The following is a 15,930-nucleotide window of genomic DNA, read 5'->3' on the forward strand; positions in this document are numbered from 1 at the left end:
AGTATCCCAGATTGTTCCTGGAACAAAAAAGGGACAGTAGAGGAAAAACTGGTGAAATCTAAATAAAGTTTAATTAATAGTATTGTACTCTCTTACACATAGTCAATGATTTTCAACAAGAGTGTCAAGACCATTCAACTGAGAAAAGACAGTCTTCTCAACAAATGGTGCTGGAAAAATGGGATACCCACAAGCAAAAGAATGAAGATGGACACTTATTTAACACGATATAAAAAAAAAGAAAATTAACCCAAAATGGATCCGGACCTAAATCTAAGACCTAAAACTATAAAAATCTTGGGGAAAAAACATAAGGCAAAAGTTTTATTTGTATTTGGCAATGATTTCTTGGCTATGACACTAAACACAGGCAACAAAAAATAGACAAATTGGACTTTGTGAACGTTTTTAAATTTTGTGCATCAAAAGACACTATCAATAGAGTAAAAAAGGCAATCCACAGAATGGGAAAAATTATTTGCAAATCATATATCTAATAATAAATTAATATCCAGAATATATAAAAAACTCCTAAACCTTAACAATAAAAAATATCAAACAATCCAGTTCAAAAATGGGCAAAGGACCTGAATAAGTATTTCTCCAAAAAAGATATACAAATGGTCAATAAGCACATGGAAAGATGCTCAATATCACTAATCATTAGAGAAGTGTAAACCGAAATTATGAAATTAACAGCTTCATGTCCATTAGGATGGGTACTATCAGAAGAAAAACAGAAAATAACAAGTGTTGGTGGTGATGTGGGGAAATTAAAACCCTTATTCACTGTTGGTGGGAATGTAAAGTGGTAGAGCTGCTGTGGAAAACAGCATGGTATTTCCTCAAAAAATTAAAAAATATAACTACTAGATGACCTAGCAATTACACTTCTGGATATATACCCAAAAGAACTAAAAGTATGGTCTCAAAGAGATATTTGTATACCCATGTTCATAACAACATTATTTACAATACCTAAAAGGTGGAAGCAACTCAAGCATCCATTGACAGATGAAGTGATAAGCAAAATGTGGTACATACATACATTGGAATATTATTCAGCCTAAAAAAAAGGAAAAAAATTCTAAGGTATGCTATAGCATGGATGAAATTTGGGAACATTATGGTAAGTGAAATATGCCGGTCACAAAAAGACAAATACTGTATGATTCCACTTACATGAAGTATTTAGTACAGTCAAAATCTGGGACAGAAAGTAAAATGATTGTTGCCAGGGGCTGGAGGAAGAGAGAAATGGAGAGTTATTGTTTAACAGGTATAGAATTTCAGTTTTGTAAGATGAAAAGAGTTCTGGAGATGGACAGTGGTAATGATAGCACAACATTATAACTGTATTACTACTGAATTGCACTCAAAAAATGATTAAGAAGGTAAATATTACATTTGTGTATTTTACCATAATGAAAAAAATGGAAAAATAGTAATGTACAAACGTTGGTGTCTTAGTTTGATAAATGTACCACCGTTAGTAATAAGAGAAAATAGGTGAAGAGTACAAGGGAATCTTTATTCTTTGCCACTTTTCTGTAAATCTAAAATTACTCCAAAATAAAATGTTTATTTAAAAAAATGACAAAAATTATAGCCATAATATAAATATTACGCCACCAATAAAATTCAGCTCCCAAAGAATAAGGTAGACCTACTAATAAACGTACTAGCATGGAAAGATGTCTAAGATATATGGTAAATTAACAAGCAAGTTGAAGATCTTATATATTATCCCAATCTGTATATTTTTAGAAAGGAGCACTTATGTTTGTTATGCACAGATGAGTTCACAAAAGATACCTAACAGTAGTTAACTCTTGCAGGTATATGAAGAAGTATTTGAACTTTACGCCCAACAATTTTGCTTGAATTTTTACAATATGCATGATTTTAAAAATAAGAAAACTTCTTTTAAAGAATCACATAGGTCAAGTGATTTTCAATAAAGGTGTCAAGACAATTCAATGGGTGAAAGAACTGTCTTTTCAACAAGTGGTGCTGGATCATCTATATTAGCTACATGCAAAAGAATGAAGTTGTAACCCTGCCTCACACAATACATAAAGGTTAACTCAAAATGGATCATAAACCTATATTTAAGAGCTAAAATTATAAAAGAACTGTACAAAAAAATATAGGAGTAAATCTTCATGACTTTGCATTGGAAATGATTTCTTAGAATCAACCTCAAAAGTACAAATGACCAAAGAGAAAAGACAACTTTAATCAAAATTAAAATTTGATTTCATCAAAATAAAAAAGTTTTGTGCTTCAAAGGATATTATCAAGAAAGTAAAAACACAACTAACAGAATGGGAGGAAAAAAATTACAAATCATACATCTGATAAGGGACTTGTATCTAGAATATATAAAGAACTCTTACAACTCAACAGTAAAAGACAACGGAGTTAAAAAATAAGCAAAAAAATCTCAATTTCTCCAAGAATATATACAAATGGTCAATAAGCGCATGAAAAATGTTCAACATCATTAGTCATTAGGGAAATGCAAATCAAAACCATAATACAAAAGTCACTTCACACCCACTGGGATGGCTATAATGAAAAAGATAGAAAATAACAAGTGTTGGCAAGGAAATGGAGAAACCAGAACCCTCAAATATTGCTGATGGGATCATAAAATGGTGCAATCCTATGAACACAATTTGGAGGTTCCTCAAAAAGTTAAACACAGTGTTACCATATGACTACTCAATTCTATGACTGATATATACAGAAAAGGATTAGAAAAAAAGTACTCAAATACATGTATATGCATCTTCACAGCATCACTATTCACAATAGCCAAAAGGTAGAAACAGCCCAAATGCTTGTCAATGGGTGAACGAATAAACAAATGGTGGAATATACATACAATGGTATATTATTCAACCATGTAAAAGAATAAAGTAATAATACATGCTACAAACACTATGCTAACTGGATGAATCTGGAAAACATTATGCTAAGTTGAAGAAGCCAGGCACAAAAGGTCATATGTTATATGATTCCATCTGTAGGAAATGTTCAGAATAGAGCTATCCATAGAGACAGAATGCAGATTGTTGGTTGCCAGGAGCTGAGGAGAAGAATGAATGGGAAGTGACTGCTTGACGGGTATGCGGTTTTACTCTGGGGTGATGGAAACATTTTGGAACGTGATAGGTGGTGGCTGCACAAAATGGTGAATATACTAAATGCTACTTAATTGTTCACTTTAAAATGCTTAATTTTATGTTATGTGCATTTTACCTCAATAAATAATTTTCTTAAAGCTTAAAGATAGTCTGATTTTCAAATTTTAATAAATTGTATAGTAATTCTTAAACCAAAGTAAATCACTGACTTATTTTTTGTGAACAACATCTTCAAGGATACCAAGGAATTCTCATTAGCATTGTGGACCTGTCTCTTAGCACTGTGACTACCCACCTGTCTTCACATCCCCCCCACAAGATGTGAGCCCCTCAGTAATATACCCCATTTCTCACTTATCTCTTGTGACCCCAGTGCTTAGCACTAGCCTTGGAGAAGATGCCTCTAAATATTTATTGCACTGAATTGGACTGCAGACATGGGTCCCAGAACCTACCGCCAGCCACCAGCTCTGAGCACTGACCTGTCCTCATGAATGTAGGCCAGGTAGAAGAGGAGCAGGATGCAGTACTGTCTCTGGCGAGCAGATCCCTCCACATACTGGCAATCCGACAGGAAGTCAAGGCTTTCGGGGCTCCGGCTGCTTATCTGGGGCAGCCCGTGCTGCAAGAGCTCAGACACTGCAGAGAGTTCTGGGGGAAGAAACAAGTGGGAGAAAGCCACACAGAGAACACGGGAAGCAGGTAATGGGCACATGAGTATCTACTATATGAAGAGTACCGCACAGGGTAGCAAGCATACATGCAGGATAAAAGGAAATCAGAATCCCTTCTTCCTTTATGCAACTTTCAGCCTACCAGGAGAGACTAAAGGTAACACGTGGAAGGACGTGGATACATTTGTTCACTCATTTGACAAATGTTCACTGAGTGACTACTTTAGGCCAGGCTTTGAGACACAGGCTCTACCTCCAGGAGCTGGCAGCTGGTGGGAAACAAATAGACATGGAGATATAAAGTGTAGCATGAGGAAAATAGTTAATAATGTTGTAATAAATATGTAAGGGGGAAGAGGGGTATTAGATTTAGTGAGATGATCACGTTGTAAGTTATACAGATCTCTAATATCACAATGCAGTACAACTAAAACGAATATATTATTGTATGCCAACTATAACTGAAAAAAAAAACTCATTAAATTGTACAATGTAAATACGAGCAACTAATTGTCTATTATATTTCAATAAAGCCAGAAAAAAAAAAAAGCAAAACTTCATTACCTGAAATGAAAAAAAAAAAAATGGAAAATGAGAAAGATAACTGCAGGACATGTGATCAGTACCATGTTCAAGGTGGAAGAGAGAGTCCTCGTGCCTCCTGGAGTGAGGAGAGCAAGCTCAAAGAGAAGGGAATTATGGAGGGTGAGCGGAAACAGGCAGAGAAGGAAGAGAAGAGAATCCTAGGGAAAGGAAGCAAGGTGTTCAGAGGCCCAGAGGCATAAGAGGATGTGTCATGTTTATGGGGTGGCAAGGAGTTCAGCGTGACTGGAGCATCAGTGAATAGATGTGTAGTGTCTGGAGTTGCAGAACTATGTGATGTAGTACCTAGACTGAGAAACCTTGAATGCTGAGTAAAGAATTTGTATTTTATCCTGAGAGATTCCTAGATTTCTTATGAAACCTCTGTTTCATAAATAAATAAAAATAAAAATAACAAGGTATTTTAATACCAAAGAATATGAAAGAAAAGGACCTCAGAACTAAAAATTTGAATAAAGTCAACATTATGGAAAATTCACTACATTACCTTTACTTTCTACACTTCACCAGACCAGAGAAAGCTCCATCACTGACTGATGATGCCTCAGAGACTGATGTTTGGGGACCATGGCTGAGGGCCAGGGGAGTTAAGATGTTAAGATCTGGTTTTCAGATAGATCTTTCTAGTGTGGGTGATGACTGGTTGGAGGCTGAGAGATTAAAAGACACACAAGTTGGAGGTCAAAGAAAGGGTCAATCCTGCCAGTACAATGGACCTAGGACCAAGGGAGGATGAGAATGGAGACTGTCACACAGCAATGTGGTAGCAGCGCCAGGTCAGGTTTCCTAATTCTAAGTTTAGTGCTTTTTCCACCAAAGCACAGAATGAGAATTATGATAATAATAAAACTAATATCCTGGAGCCTTGCACATCCACCTGCCCTCTCCTCTGATACATTAAAGAAGCAGTCTCCATGTAAGTAAGGTTTGTTATTCCTTCTAGTGCTCTGAGTTTTGATAAGGTCTTGGGTTCTAAGTGGGCAGATACATGGGGCTCCTCCTATTCTGACAAGAGAGGGAGCTGCCAGCAACAGTGGGGCTGGCATTGGTGAGCACAAGAAGCTGTTGTGATGTGGCTCCAACATGGCCTTAGGCTACCACCACTGGAGAAGTCATGGTGCTATTCCCTCTGCAGGCCAGACCCCACCTGAACAGGCAGAGAGCTGTATACCAGGCAGAAAGGAGTGGCCGGTATAGCAAGAAAACTAGGAGCCAAGCCATGTGGAAGGAACAGAAATGCTTGCTTGAGCTTCTGTCTCTCTCAGTACAGTGTCTCAGAAAGACAAAAGAGAAAGAGGTTTGGGGAGTCAGGAGAGATGACATGGTCTTCATAAATATCAAAAGAGGAAACACAGCCAGCACCAAGTCTTACCCACGAAGATATATATTTTGAATGAATGAATAAAATAATGGTTAAATTGTTTTATGTTATACCAAGAGAGAGGTCTAGTATAGGGGAACTCCTCAGGGTTAAGAACATATCGTAATCGTCACTATACCCACAGCAGCACCTAGGCCTCCCCCAGCATGTAGTCAAAGCTCACTGAATAATCAACAGAAGGAAAAAGTTCCAGCTCTCAGCCCTGCATCTGCTGTTCCCCCTGCCTAGATTCTGTATGGGCCTCCTTTACCTTATTCAGGGATCTTTGCTAGCACCTATCCATCTCTGATATCGAATCTATGTGTTTTTCTGCCTCTCCCATTCCATGAGAACAGGACTTTGTATCACTAGCTCTATCACCAGAGTCTGGAATAGAGTCTGGAACACAATAGATATTCAAGAAATGTTTCTTGAATGAAGGAACAAAGAAGTAGAATAGGCTATTCAAGATATTGTGTGCAGGGGTCTCTGAAGGTAACAAGCAGAAAAGAGGTCTAGTGTGGGGGATATTGCGGAGCAGGTGGTCAGGGGAGGAATTTGGCTCGATAAGCTTCGGGGTCCTTCTCAACCCTTCGACTCTGGGGGTCCAGGAGCCTCGGATTCTATCATTTTCTGATTCTACTATCTCGCCTCCCTAGAAATCAGCCTATAGTTCCATTATTCCATGATTTCATGATTCCTCTGGGTACCTTCAAGTAAAAAGATCTTATTACTGTACTGATTCACTACCTAGCCAATCAACATGGCATCCAGACTCTAAAAGACCACCATGGACCTCAGGAGTGGTCAACCGGCAGCATCTTACCTTCTTGGGAAGGTGGTCCTGTCTTCTCTGGAGCTGAGAGGAGGCTGATGCACAAGTAGTAGAGGAAACTGGAACACACCTGGTTTAGGGCTGAGTGACTTAGAGAGAAAAGACAAGGAGAGAACAAGAGAGAGGACATTGCTACTTGGGCTGGGACAGCATTATCCCTGCTGTGTACTAGGGTTCACTGCTTTATGCCAGAGCCTAGTGAAATTCTAACCATGGCCCTGGTAGAGGAGATCTGGAGGTAACTGTGAAAAGTAAACATGGAACCTGCTGCCCACAGTTGTAAATCAGGCACTTGGCACATACAGGCATTCAATAAAAATTTGCTGAAAAAATAAATGAGGGAGAGCTACTAAGTTCCAATTTAAGTAAACATACAAAAAAGTGTTCCTGCATCAGGAAAGAGCTAGGGCGTCCTATAATGAGAAGAAGCTGTTGAACCCAAGATGGGCACGCAAGGGGAACTACAAGCATCCAAAACTGTGACTTTGAATCCAGATGGATCCCCGTATTTTCTCAATACTGGGTGTTCCATTCAGAACCAAGGAGTGTTAGATATTACACTGCGTTCACCTTGTGGGCTATAAGCAGTCATAAATGGAACCTGCCAAGTAAATGCAGAGACAGGTGGCAAATTATAAACAGAAAGGTGAAGAAGGCTGCTCTAGAAGCCCAGCAAGACAGACTGAGGTGGCAACCTCTCTACTTTGAACAAGAGATTTTCTCCTCCAGAATTGCTGAGCTGGCTACGACTAGAACATAACTCTTTTTTGATGGACACTGGATCTCTTACCCTCTGAGAGCCTCGGTTTCCCCATTTGCAAATGAGGGGTTAGACAAATGATCTCTAAGAACTCTTCCAGTTCCGATGTGATAGGTGCTCAACTAATTATCACATGAAATGAGAGCCATTCCAGAGCCAGATTCAATAAAAGCTGTAGAAGCAAGTCCAGCTCCTACTACCAGGTGCTGAGTGATTCTGACACTGTGTCAATCCCCTCATAGGCTTGGTCCTATGACCAAACCACACCAGTCAGAAATTTCCACTTGTCTAGTCAAGAAGGAAACTGTCTCTTTGGCCACTAATTTTGCCTGGGATGATACATACCTCAGTCCACTGCAAAACCTGGCCTTCAGTTCCAGAGTTAGTCGTATGAAGGATGAGGCAGCTTGGGAAAAGTGGGAAGAAAGCAGAGAGTGGTTTAAACCAGTCTTGTTACAGAGATTCCCAAGTCTGGGTGGTGACAAAGAGTACTAGTTTTGAAGTCATGCAGACCTAGGTTCAAATTTTGCGCCATCACTATCTAGTAGTGTGACTCTGGAACATTTATTTAACTTCTCAGAATCAGTTTCAATATCTATACCTCACAGGTTGTTGTAAAGCTAAGATAAAACAGTATTCCAAACAAGGAGAACACCAAGAGTTCCCCAACACCTGCTCCAGAGTGGGGGTACCCTGTATTCTATCCTGAGGCTAAAGTGTATGGCAAGGAATTACTCTCTCAGAGTTTCACAGCAACTTTGAGACAGCAGTTTAACCCATGATGCTCCCGGGGAGGGGGCGCCCAGCATGCCTGGTGGAAGGGCTCCTTCTGGCCTGGTCTCTCAGTACCTAGAATTTCCCCAGCCCTACTCCAGGTCTCCGCCCACTTACAGCTGGCAGCATCTGCTTCCCTCTTTTCTCTTGCAGGTCGGGCCCCTGGTCCTGTTGTGACTTCGTGCTGCACAGACCTCCACACACATAATAGTCTTTCTCTACATCCCTTGTTCTTTACTGCTGCCACCCTAGAAATCTACACATCTGAAGCTGCACTCATCCAGCACCCTAAGACTGGGTCTTCTTGGTTCTTGACGTATGGAAGGCAGGAATAGTGGATGAAAGGAAGGAAAGAAGTATGTGTCCGTTGTTACAATGACTAAGGGGCACACACAGTCCTTCAGGAAATCTCCTTGTTATCGCAATTAATTCTCATTATTATCATCATGTTTTGAGGACACTGGAGATAAATTTGCCCAATGTCAATAATCAAGTGAGGGATGAAGGAAGAACCCCAACTCACATGTTTTTCCCTCTTCCATGGCTTCCTGCCCTCTTCTAGAAGCTCACTCACTTGATACATGGAATAGTTTCCAAAGGGCTTCCTGTGCTCTGTTCTTTTCCTGGAGAGAACAAAGATCCCTCCAAACTGGGACAAAGGACCTTCCCAAGATGACCCAGATCATCAATCAGAAGCTCCCTCAAAATCCTAAGTCAAATTTACAACTGCAGAAAGCACACCCTCATCTCCCCAGCTGTCCTGGCCCCTCTCCTTCCCAAAGACCTTGCTCTGCTGAATACCCAGGAGTCTCTCTACTGTTCTTTCCTATCGGCTGATAATCAGAGTAAGTTTCTAGTCCTAGGAGGTAGAAAAACCTTTCTTAACTCCATGTCCCTCTCCAATTATATTCCCATTTCTCAGATGGCCAACAAGGTCCCGCCTGACTGAGCCCTGGCTTCCTCGCCAGGTAGACTTCCCACTGCATGCTACATGACAAGATTAAAAGAAAAGACATTAAATGATAACGATAAGAGGCAAGGATAATACAGAGGTTAAGAAAGCAGGCTCTAGAGCCAGATTCCCTAAGTTAGAACCCTGAGCATACCACTCGATTGTGACCCTGAGAAGTTCGGCCTCTCCTGAGCAGCAGTGTCCTCATCAGTAGAATGAGGATAATCATAGTACATACTTCCCAGGGTTCTTCTGAAAACTAAATGAATTAATATGTGTAAAGCACTTAAAACAGTATCTCACACACAGTAAAAATTTAATAAATGTTAATTATGTTATTAATTATTACCTTTCTCCTTCCCTTTCTGCTTTTGGCTATTCCCACTGCTCATTCTCACCATCACTACCACTTTCTAAAGAAAATAAAGGAAACTCTGACTCTGATTCCAGGCTTATTCTGCAGACTGAAGTATTTATAGGGTGACAACTGGAGAAGTAGGAAACGAAGGTTTATTTTAGGGAGAAAAAAATGACTAATGAATGAAGATAATAAACAGATGCAAGAAAGCCTAGAGAAAACTAATGAAGAGCCACTTGAGTTCAATTTTAAGAAGGCACTTCCATTATAGTTAGAAAGCAGCTTTCACCAAGAGTGCTACCACTCCCCTAAAAGGTATTTGAAAGTATGTGGGGATGTTTTTCAGTTTTCACAATGACCGAGGGCACTTCTGGCATTCAGTACTCAGGAGTCAGAGATGCTAAACATCTGGTAAGGTCTGAGGGAATATGGAATATGACAGTAATGTGGAAAGAGGTGTGGGCTCTGAACTTGACACTCTCAGAGAAGTATCAATAAATTTGAGAGCTGCCTTTAAGGACTTCACTTTCTGGATGATATTTCCTTCCATTCCATACTGGGCAATAAGCGGATACTGATTCTGAACAAATATGTAAACACTCCATCCATGGGTTATGCTCTTGGAGTATCTGAGCAGCTACCTAAGGTGCCTGCCTCCCTACCAACTTCCATACTTGCTTACTGCCTACCGAGCTTCTTGGAGAATTTCTCCTTCATGTGGGGAACGATGACAAAGAGGCTGTGTAGAATCGAGAGGAAAACTTCCATCAAGGCTGGGTGAGCGGCCTGCTCCAAGTGCTTCTGCAAAGAACCAGGAGGGAGAACACAGCTCACCAGGACTGAGCTTCCGAAGAAGAAAAGTCATCAGCAGAACTGGCATCGAATCTGGAATGGTAGACTAAATCCTTTTATTAGAAGGGTACAAGAAAAGCTAGGGAATCTGAAGTCCACAAGCCTACCTCCAAGGCTTACATCCACCACTAATAAAGTATGTAAGATACTTGCCCTCTCTAGGCCTCTGTATCAAAAGAGTAAAACACAAATAACAAGTCTTACCTCCCAGAAACAAATGAGATCCGACGTGTAAAAAGGGCTTTCTAAATGATAATACAGAGTGACACTTATGTGTCTATTACTAGCCACAGTAGTGGTAGTGGTAGTAGTAGTATAGTTTACCAACTGCCTTCGCATTTATTTTTCATGTGATCTTTGAACAGTCATGAGGCAGCCTGATGGAGTAGATGGAACTCTGGATTAAGAGTAGAGAAACTTGGGCTCTAGTTCAAGTACTGCAGAAAGTCGCTGTGTCCTGGGGGCAGTCACCCCCACCCCTCTCAGTGTCTCAGTTCTCTATCTGTAAATAGCCAGGACCTCAGATTGGTTCTTAAAGATACTTTCCTTTGGTTTTTAAACTAGTGTTTTTTAAATTAGAAAATACATGCCCATTAAAGAAAATGTGTGAAATATAGAAAAGTAGAAAGCAAAAATAATTCTATGATCTAATTCTAGATCTAGCTCTAACACTTTATAAATCTAGGGGGAAGACAGAGCAGATGAAGACACCAATGTGAACTGCTCAAGTGTAACTATTCATGTATGCCAGTCAGGGCTGCAACCTATGGCTCCCAACAGTTACCCACCTGAAGATGCCAGCATGCTGGCTCACAGGCTTCTTCAAGGAAAAGAGGTTCTCTCCTGTTAGAACCAGAGCATGCTTCCCTGATGCCACCTGCTGTTCCCAGGTGCCAGTCTCGACTAACAGGAACTCTACAGGCTCGCAAGATGTCCAAACCTCAAAAAGGACAGGACTCACACAAAGTCAGCTGGGCAGGCAACAGCTCTGGACCCAGATCTTTCTATCATCTCCATCTCAAATCAGCTCAAAATGAAGCTCTTCCAGACCAGGTCTCTCTTCAGAGAGGCTCTCTCTCATTTTTGAGAACACACAAATGTGTTCCTTAGTGAAGCCTGGATCACAGACTTTTACCTCTGCTCTTTACTGTGCAGAAGGGCACGGGTTCAAATCTCAGCACTGTCCTGCACTTGCTTTATAACCATAGGAACATGACAACTTCATCTTTAAATTGGGGGAAATAGTAGCACCCATCTCACAGGATCATTGGGATGATCAAATCAGGTAGTGAATATAAGGCATTTAATACACCATAAACATTACCTATTTATGATTTTATTATTATTGCTTCCTACTTTTTCTTAAGAGGCATCTTATTAGTTTTACAATGAAACACTACACTTTGTTTTTAAAACCAAAGGAAAAGTGGCTACAAGAACCACCCCAATGAGATACTCCGAAGGTCCAGTTGAGTAGTCACTGCCTTGCATCTCTAGGCCTGGCTCACTCTCACATTCTTCTCCTCTCCACACTTCAATCTGTCCATGGCTCAGGGGAACCCACCATCACCATGGGGATACAGAGGGAGTCACAGGCACTGAGAAGAAATTCTGAAAAGGCCTCCAAGGTGTCTTCCTTCTTGGCACTGGGAGCTGTGAATGGATTCTCCTGGGCCGAAGGCTCGCTCTGGAATTCCACAGCCAACCTGGAAAATCAATGTGTGAGTATGTGCACTACTACGTATGTACCTTGAAGGTTAATAGCATCTTCCCAGGGAAATGCTTGAGCTCAGGGTTCAGATCTCCTATCAGCAGATCTGGAGAAAATTTAAGAGGCCTCAACGAAGGAGACTCTGTCCTCGGCTACCTCTGGCTTCATGCTCCCCAACCCCTCTCCCAAAACACATGACTACAGGTACTTCCCTGAACATACCATCCTGTTTGCTGTTTCACATCTCTGCCTTCACATATGCTACTCTCTACCTGGAAGGCCCTCCATGGATTTGTGACAATCTAATGAATTCCACATACATACATAAAACAGTCTCTTCTTCAATAGACCGTGAGCTCCTTGTGGGAGACTGGCAAGAGCCAATCTGTCTTCTCTTTGTCCTTCCACTGCCTAGTACCAGGCACACAGGAATATAACAGACACTGTTAACGTGAACTGAACTAACCCAACAAGCATTCAGTGAACCTGTAGGGCTAAACTATTTGGGAAGAAGAACAAAGCTGAATGAGACACAATCTCGTTGCACAGTAACACAAACTTGACCAGAAGGCAATCTTTAGAAACCTTCCACTTGAACTACCTGTCCTCAAACCTCCACATACCCCCTCCACACCCACACATATCCCCGAACCCCACCCCAGCCAAAGTCCTCTCTATGCAGTGAAGCATTAGAAACCAAGTGCTGCTTCTAGAACATCATTCTTTTTGCGATTCTTTTCCATTCCCACCCTCCATACTACTATTTCAGACCACAGAGGGCCCCTCACCTGCAGGCATTTCTAAATCCCTCCAGAGCACTCAGGAGAAACTTTCCCCTTCGAAGAATGGTCTTCTCCAAATCTCTGCTGGAGGCATGGCCCTGAGGTGAGGAGAGGAGAGGAGAGGTGACCTGTTAGTTAAGTGCCTCCTCTGTGCCCCAGTCTGTGGTTAGAGGACTACAGACCTCCTCTTCCCACACTGGAGTCTGGCATTCCTGCACACCTAACACTTTCCAAGGGATCTTGGTTATAGCCTCGCAAATCTAGCCATCTAATAATTCCTCTAAAAGTGGTAGAAAGGAAAACCTTAACCATCTGTGTCCCTGTGAACTGCAGGACTGGCTCTTGTTTTATATGCAGAAAGCTGTCACACACTGGTGGACATTTGCCTAACTGTATGTAATGCCCATGTTAGTTGCTTCAAAACACACAAAAATCCTCATCCCATCAACTGTGATGAACTTAGTTTCCAAAGTTAATCTTAAAAGACATAATCAGTATTCACATTAACAGCATCTTTTCTGATATTTCAAGTACATGGACCATTAAAAGCCAACAATTACAACACATTGCATGTTGGTCATATTCTTCCTAAGATTCTAGTCAATCCAGCCTTAAATAATTCTGTGAGCATGCTTACTATACCTGCTTGGATAATATAAAAGACAACTGTGTAGTAGGTTTGGGTACAAGCTCCCTGAAATTTACTATCCAAAATCAAGTACTTGCCACTTTTGGATCGTAGAGAAAAATTATTTAACCCTTGTGGCTTCAGTTTTCTAATCTCTAAAAATGAGGATAGCTATTATTAAGCCTCACAGCTCTACGGTTAGGAAAAAAAATAACATCTCATTGTAGGTATGTGGTGGGCATGAGAAAAAGTTATAAACTGTCATACAAAGGTAAAGCTTCTAAAAACACATTACAGCATGACCTCCAGATGGCAGTGCACTAACCAAAGACCTCCGGTTTAGTGGGGTCTGGGAAATATCGGCACACCGGTTCAGCATGGCTTCAAGCAAGGCCCGCAGTTCCCCGTACTGCACAGGTGGAGCACTCTGATGGTCCTTCCTGCATCCAGAGAGACAAAGGCAGGCTTAGGGCAAGATAAGGTACTCCAAGATACCCTCAGGTTCTGGGGCATGGCGGGGCAATGCAGTTGATGGGAACCTGCGGTTGATCAGACCCAGATCAGGTCCAGGATCTACTGATAAAAATCCTTGCTCCAACACTTGTCTAGCTGCATAACTCTGTGCATGTTCCTCATTATCTCTAACACTGTTTCCTCATCTATTAAATTAGAATTAGTAGTCCTCTCCTCATAGATTATTCTAAGATCAAATTAGATGATGCATGCCACTTAGCACGATGCTTAATAGATACTAAGTCCTTATAAATGACAGCTATGAGCATTATTATTAAGGATACAGAGGGTTTTCTCACTGAGAAGGGCCTCCTGGTGAAAGAAGTCCTATCTAGAACTGAAGGTGCATCAAGAGATGTACATGGCCACTGTTCTCAAATAAGTGATAAGCTCTCTTGAGGAAGAGAGATCAAATTTGCTCTGTTACCCTGATGAGTTAAAAACTGGATGAACAGGTAAATGTTATAAGGACCCAGATTATATTTTAGCCTAAGAAAAAACTTTCTAAGAGTCAAAACTCTATAGAGGTAGAGGAGATTATCTAGGAAGTAGGCTCCCCATTCTTGGGGATTATAAGCAGCGACTGGAAACTGCTTTTGGAGAGTCAATCATTCTGAGTGTGGGGTAAATGTGGAAAGTAACACTTAGGGTCAGTTTCAACCCTCATATTCTATGAACTCAGAGGAGACAAGAGTCATTATCTAGATCAATTGTAAACACCAAGTATCCAGGGACTAGTTCTATTTTCTCACTTTACCTAAACAGAACTAGATGCATTGTAAATTGATGTTAAATAAAAAAAGTGTTGAATGAGTGACTATTTGACAGGGTATAAAGTAGCTGTATTGGTATCCTAGGAATGCTGTAATAAATTACCACAAATTATGTAGCTGAAAACAACAGAATTTATTTTCCCATAGTTCTGGGGTCTAGAAGTCTGAAATTAAGGTGTTGGCTCCCTCTAAAGGCTTTAGGAAAGAATCCTGCCCTGCCTCAGCTTCTGATAGTTGCCAGCAAATCTTCTCATTGTTTGGTTTGTAGCTGCATCATTCCAATTTCTGCCCCTATCTTCACATGACCATCTACCTTCTGTGTGTGTCTTTATCACTATATGTTCAAATCCTCCTCTCCTTATAAGGGCACTAGTCATTGGATTTAGGAGCCCATACTGTATGATCTCATCTTTACAGGGATGTTATTCAGCCCAGTGCAGTAACTAAGGAGAAACCTATGTTAACCCTCATCATTGGGCCGGTTTCGAACCCTCAGAGTTACCTGCTGAACCTTCTAACAGGCACTCAGTATATAGTTAAGGCTTGATTTCTCCCTTCCTTCTTCATTTCTGGAAGCTCTAAGTTTCTATCCTACAGTCATTGTTAAGCCCTGGTTCCATCATCTTTAAATTCTTTTCAACAATTCTCACTCTTCGCTCTTCGTTCCATTTGTGCTTCCCAGAGGCTCTCTGAACGGCCCCACTTCAGAGGGACCACCTCAGTAAACATTCTGGGAAATCAAAGTCAAAAGTAAATAGTCTAAGGATTAATAACCAGTCTAATAGTCTAAGGATTAATAACCAGCCTCCCACTCATCACTCCCCACAATTTTGACCCAACCAGCTTTCCAGTTTCTTCATGTACTCCTCCTCTTCACACAATCTGCTGACCAGACTGGCTACGATACCCTCAGTAATCCCTAAACTTTCCCATTAACATGTTTTAGCTAATCCTGGTCCTTCCACAAATCTAAATCTCTCATCCCTCATAATACAGCTCAAATATCCTCTCCTGCCTGAAAGGTGCTACTGGCTCCTATAACAATGACCTCCTGGAAGAGTTCCAGCTCTGCAGGGGCACCTCTGATTGACTGTTCTTGCTCTATGCCTTTGTTATCCTGTATTCATCTCGCCCTCACTGGAATTCATGCTCCAGATTTAGAGATTCAAATCCAGGAAAGGATAAAGGGGGAAAAGAGACAGA

The 15,930-nt window shown here is 40.9% G+C and overlaps 1 protein-coding gene across 1 annotated transcript in view; it reads right to left on the reverse strand.

Moving 5' to 3' along the window:
• The window catches only part of MEI1 (meiotic double-stranded break formation protein 1), a 60,665-nt gene that overhangs the window by 28,071 nt on the left and 16,664 nt on the right, over positions 1-15,930 (reverse strand). Inside the window, exons 12-18 of the mRNA XM_011369030.1 lie at positions 13,767-13,881; positions 12,820-12,911; positions 11,885-12,026; positions 10,158-10,269; positions 7,730-7,790; positions 6,616-6,713; positions 3,635-3,803 (exon numbers count right to left, since the gene is read on the reverse strand). Of these exons, the coding sequence (XP_011367332.1) occupies positions 3,635-3,803; positions 6,616-6,713; positions 7,730-7,790; positions 10,158-10,269; positions 11,885-12,026; positions 12,820-12,911; positions 13,767-13,881 (789 nt within the window). The remainder of the gene's footprint in view (positions 1-3,634; positions 3,804-6,615; positions 6,714-7,729; positions 7,791-10,157; positions 10,270-11,884; positions 12,027-12,819; positions 12,912-13,766; positions 13,882-15,930) is intronic.

Source organism: Pteropus vampyrus, unplaced genomic scaffold (assembly GCF_000151845.1).
Source record: "Pteropus vampyrus isolate Shadow unplaced genomic scaffold, Pvam_2.0 Scaffold145, whole genome shotgun sequence".
NCBI classification, from domain to species: Eukaryota; Metazoa; Chordata; class Mammalia; order Chiroptera; family Pteropodidae; genus Pteropus; species Pteropus vampyrus.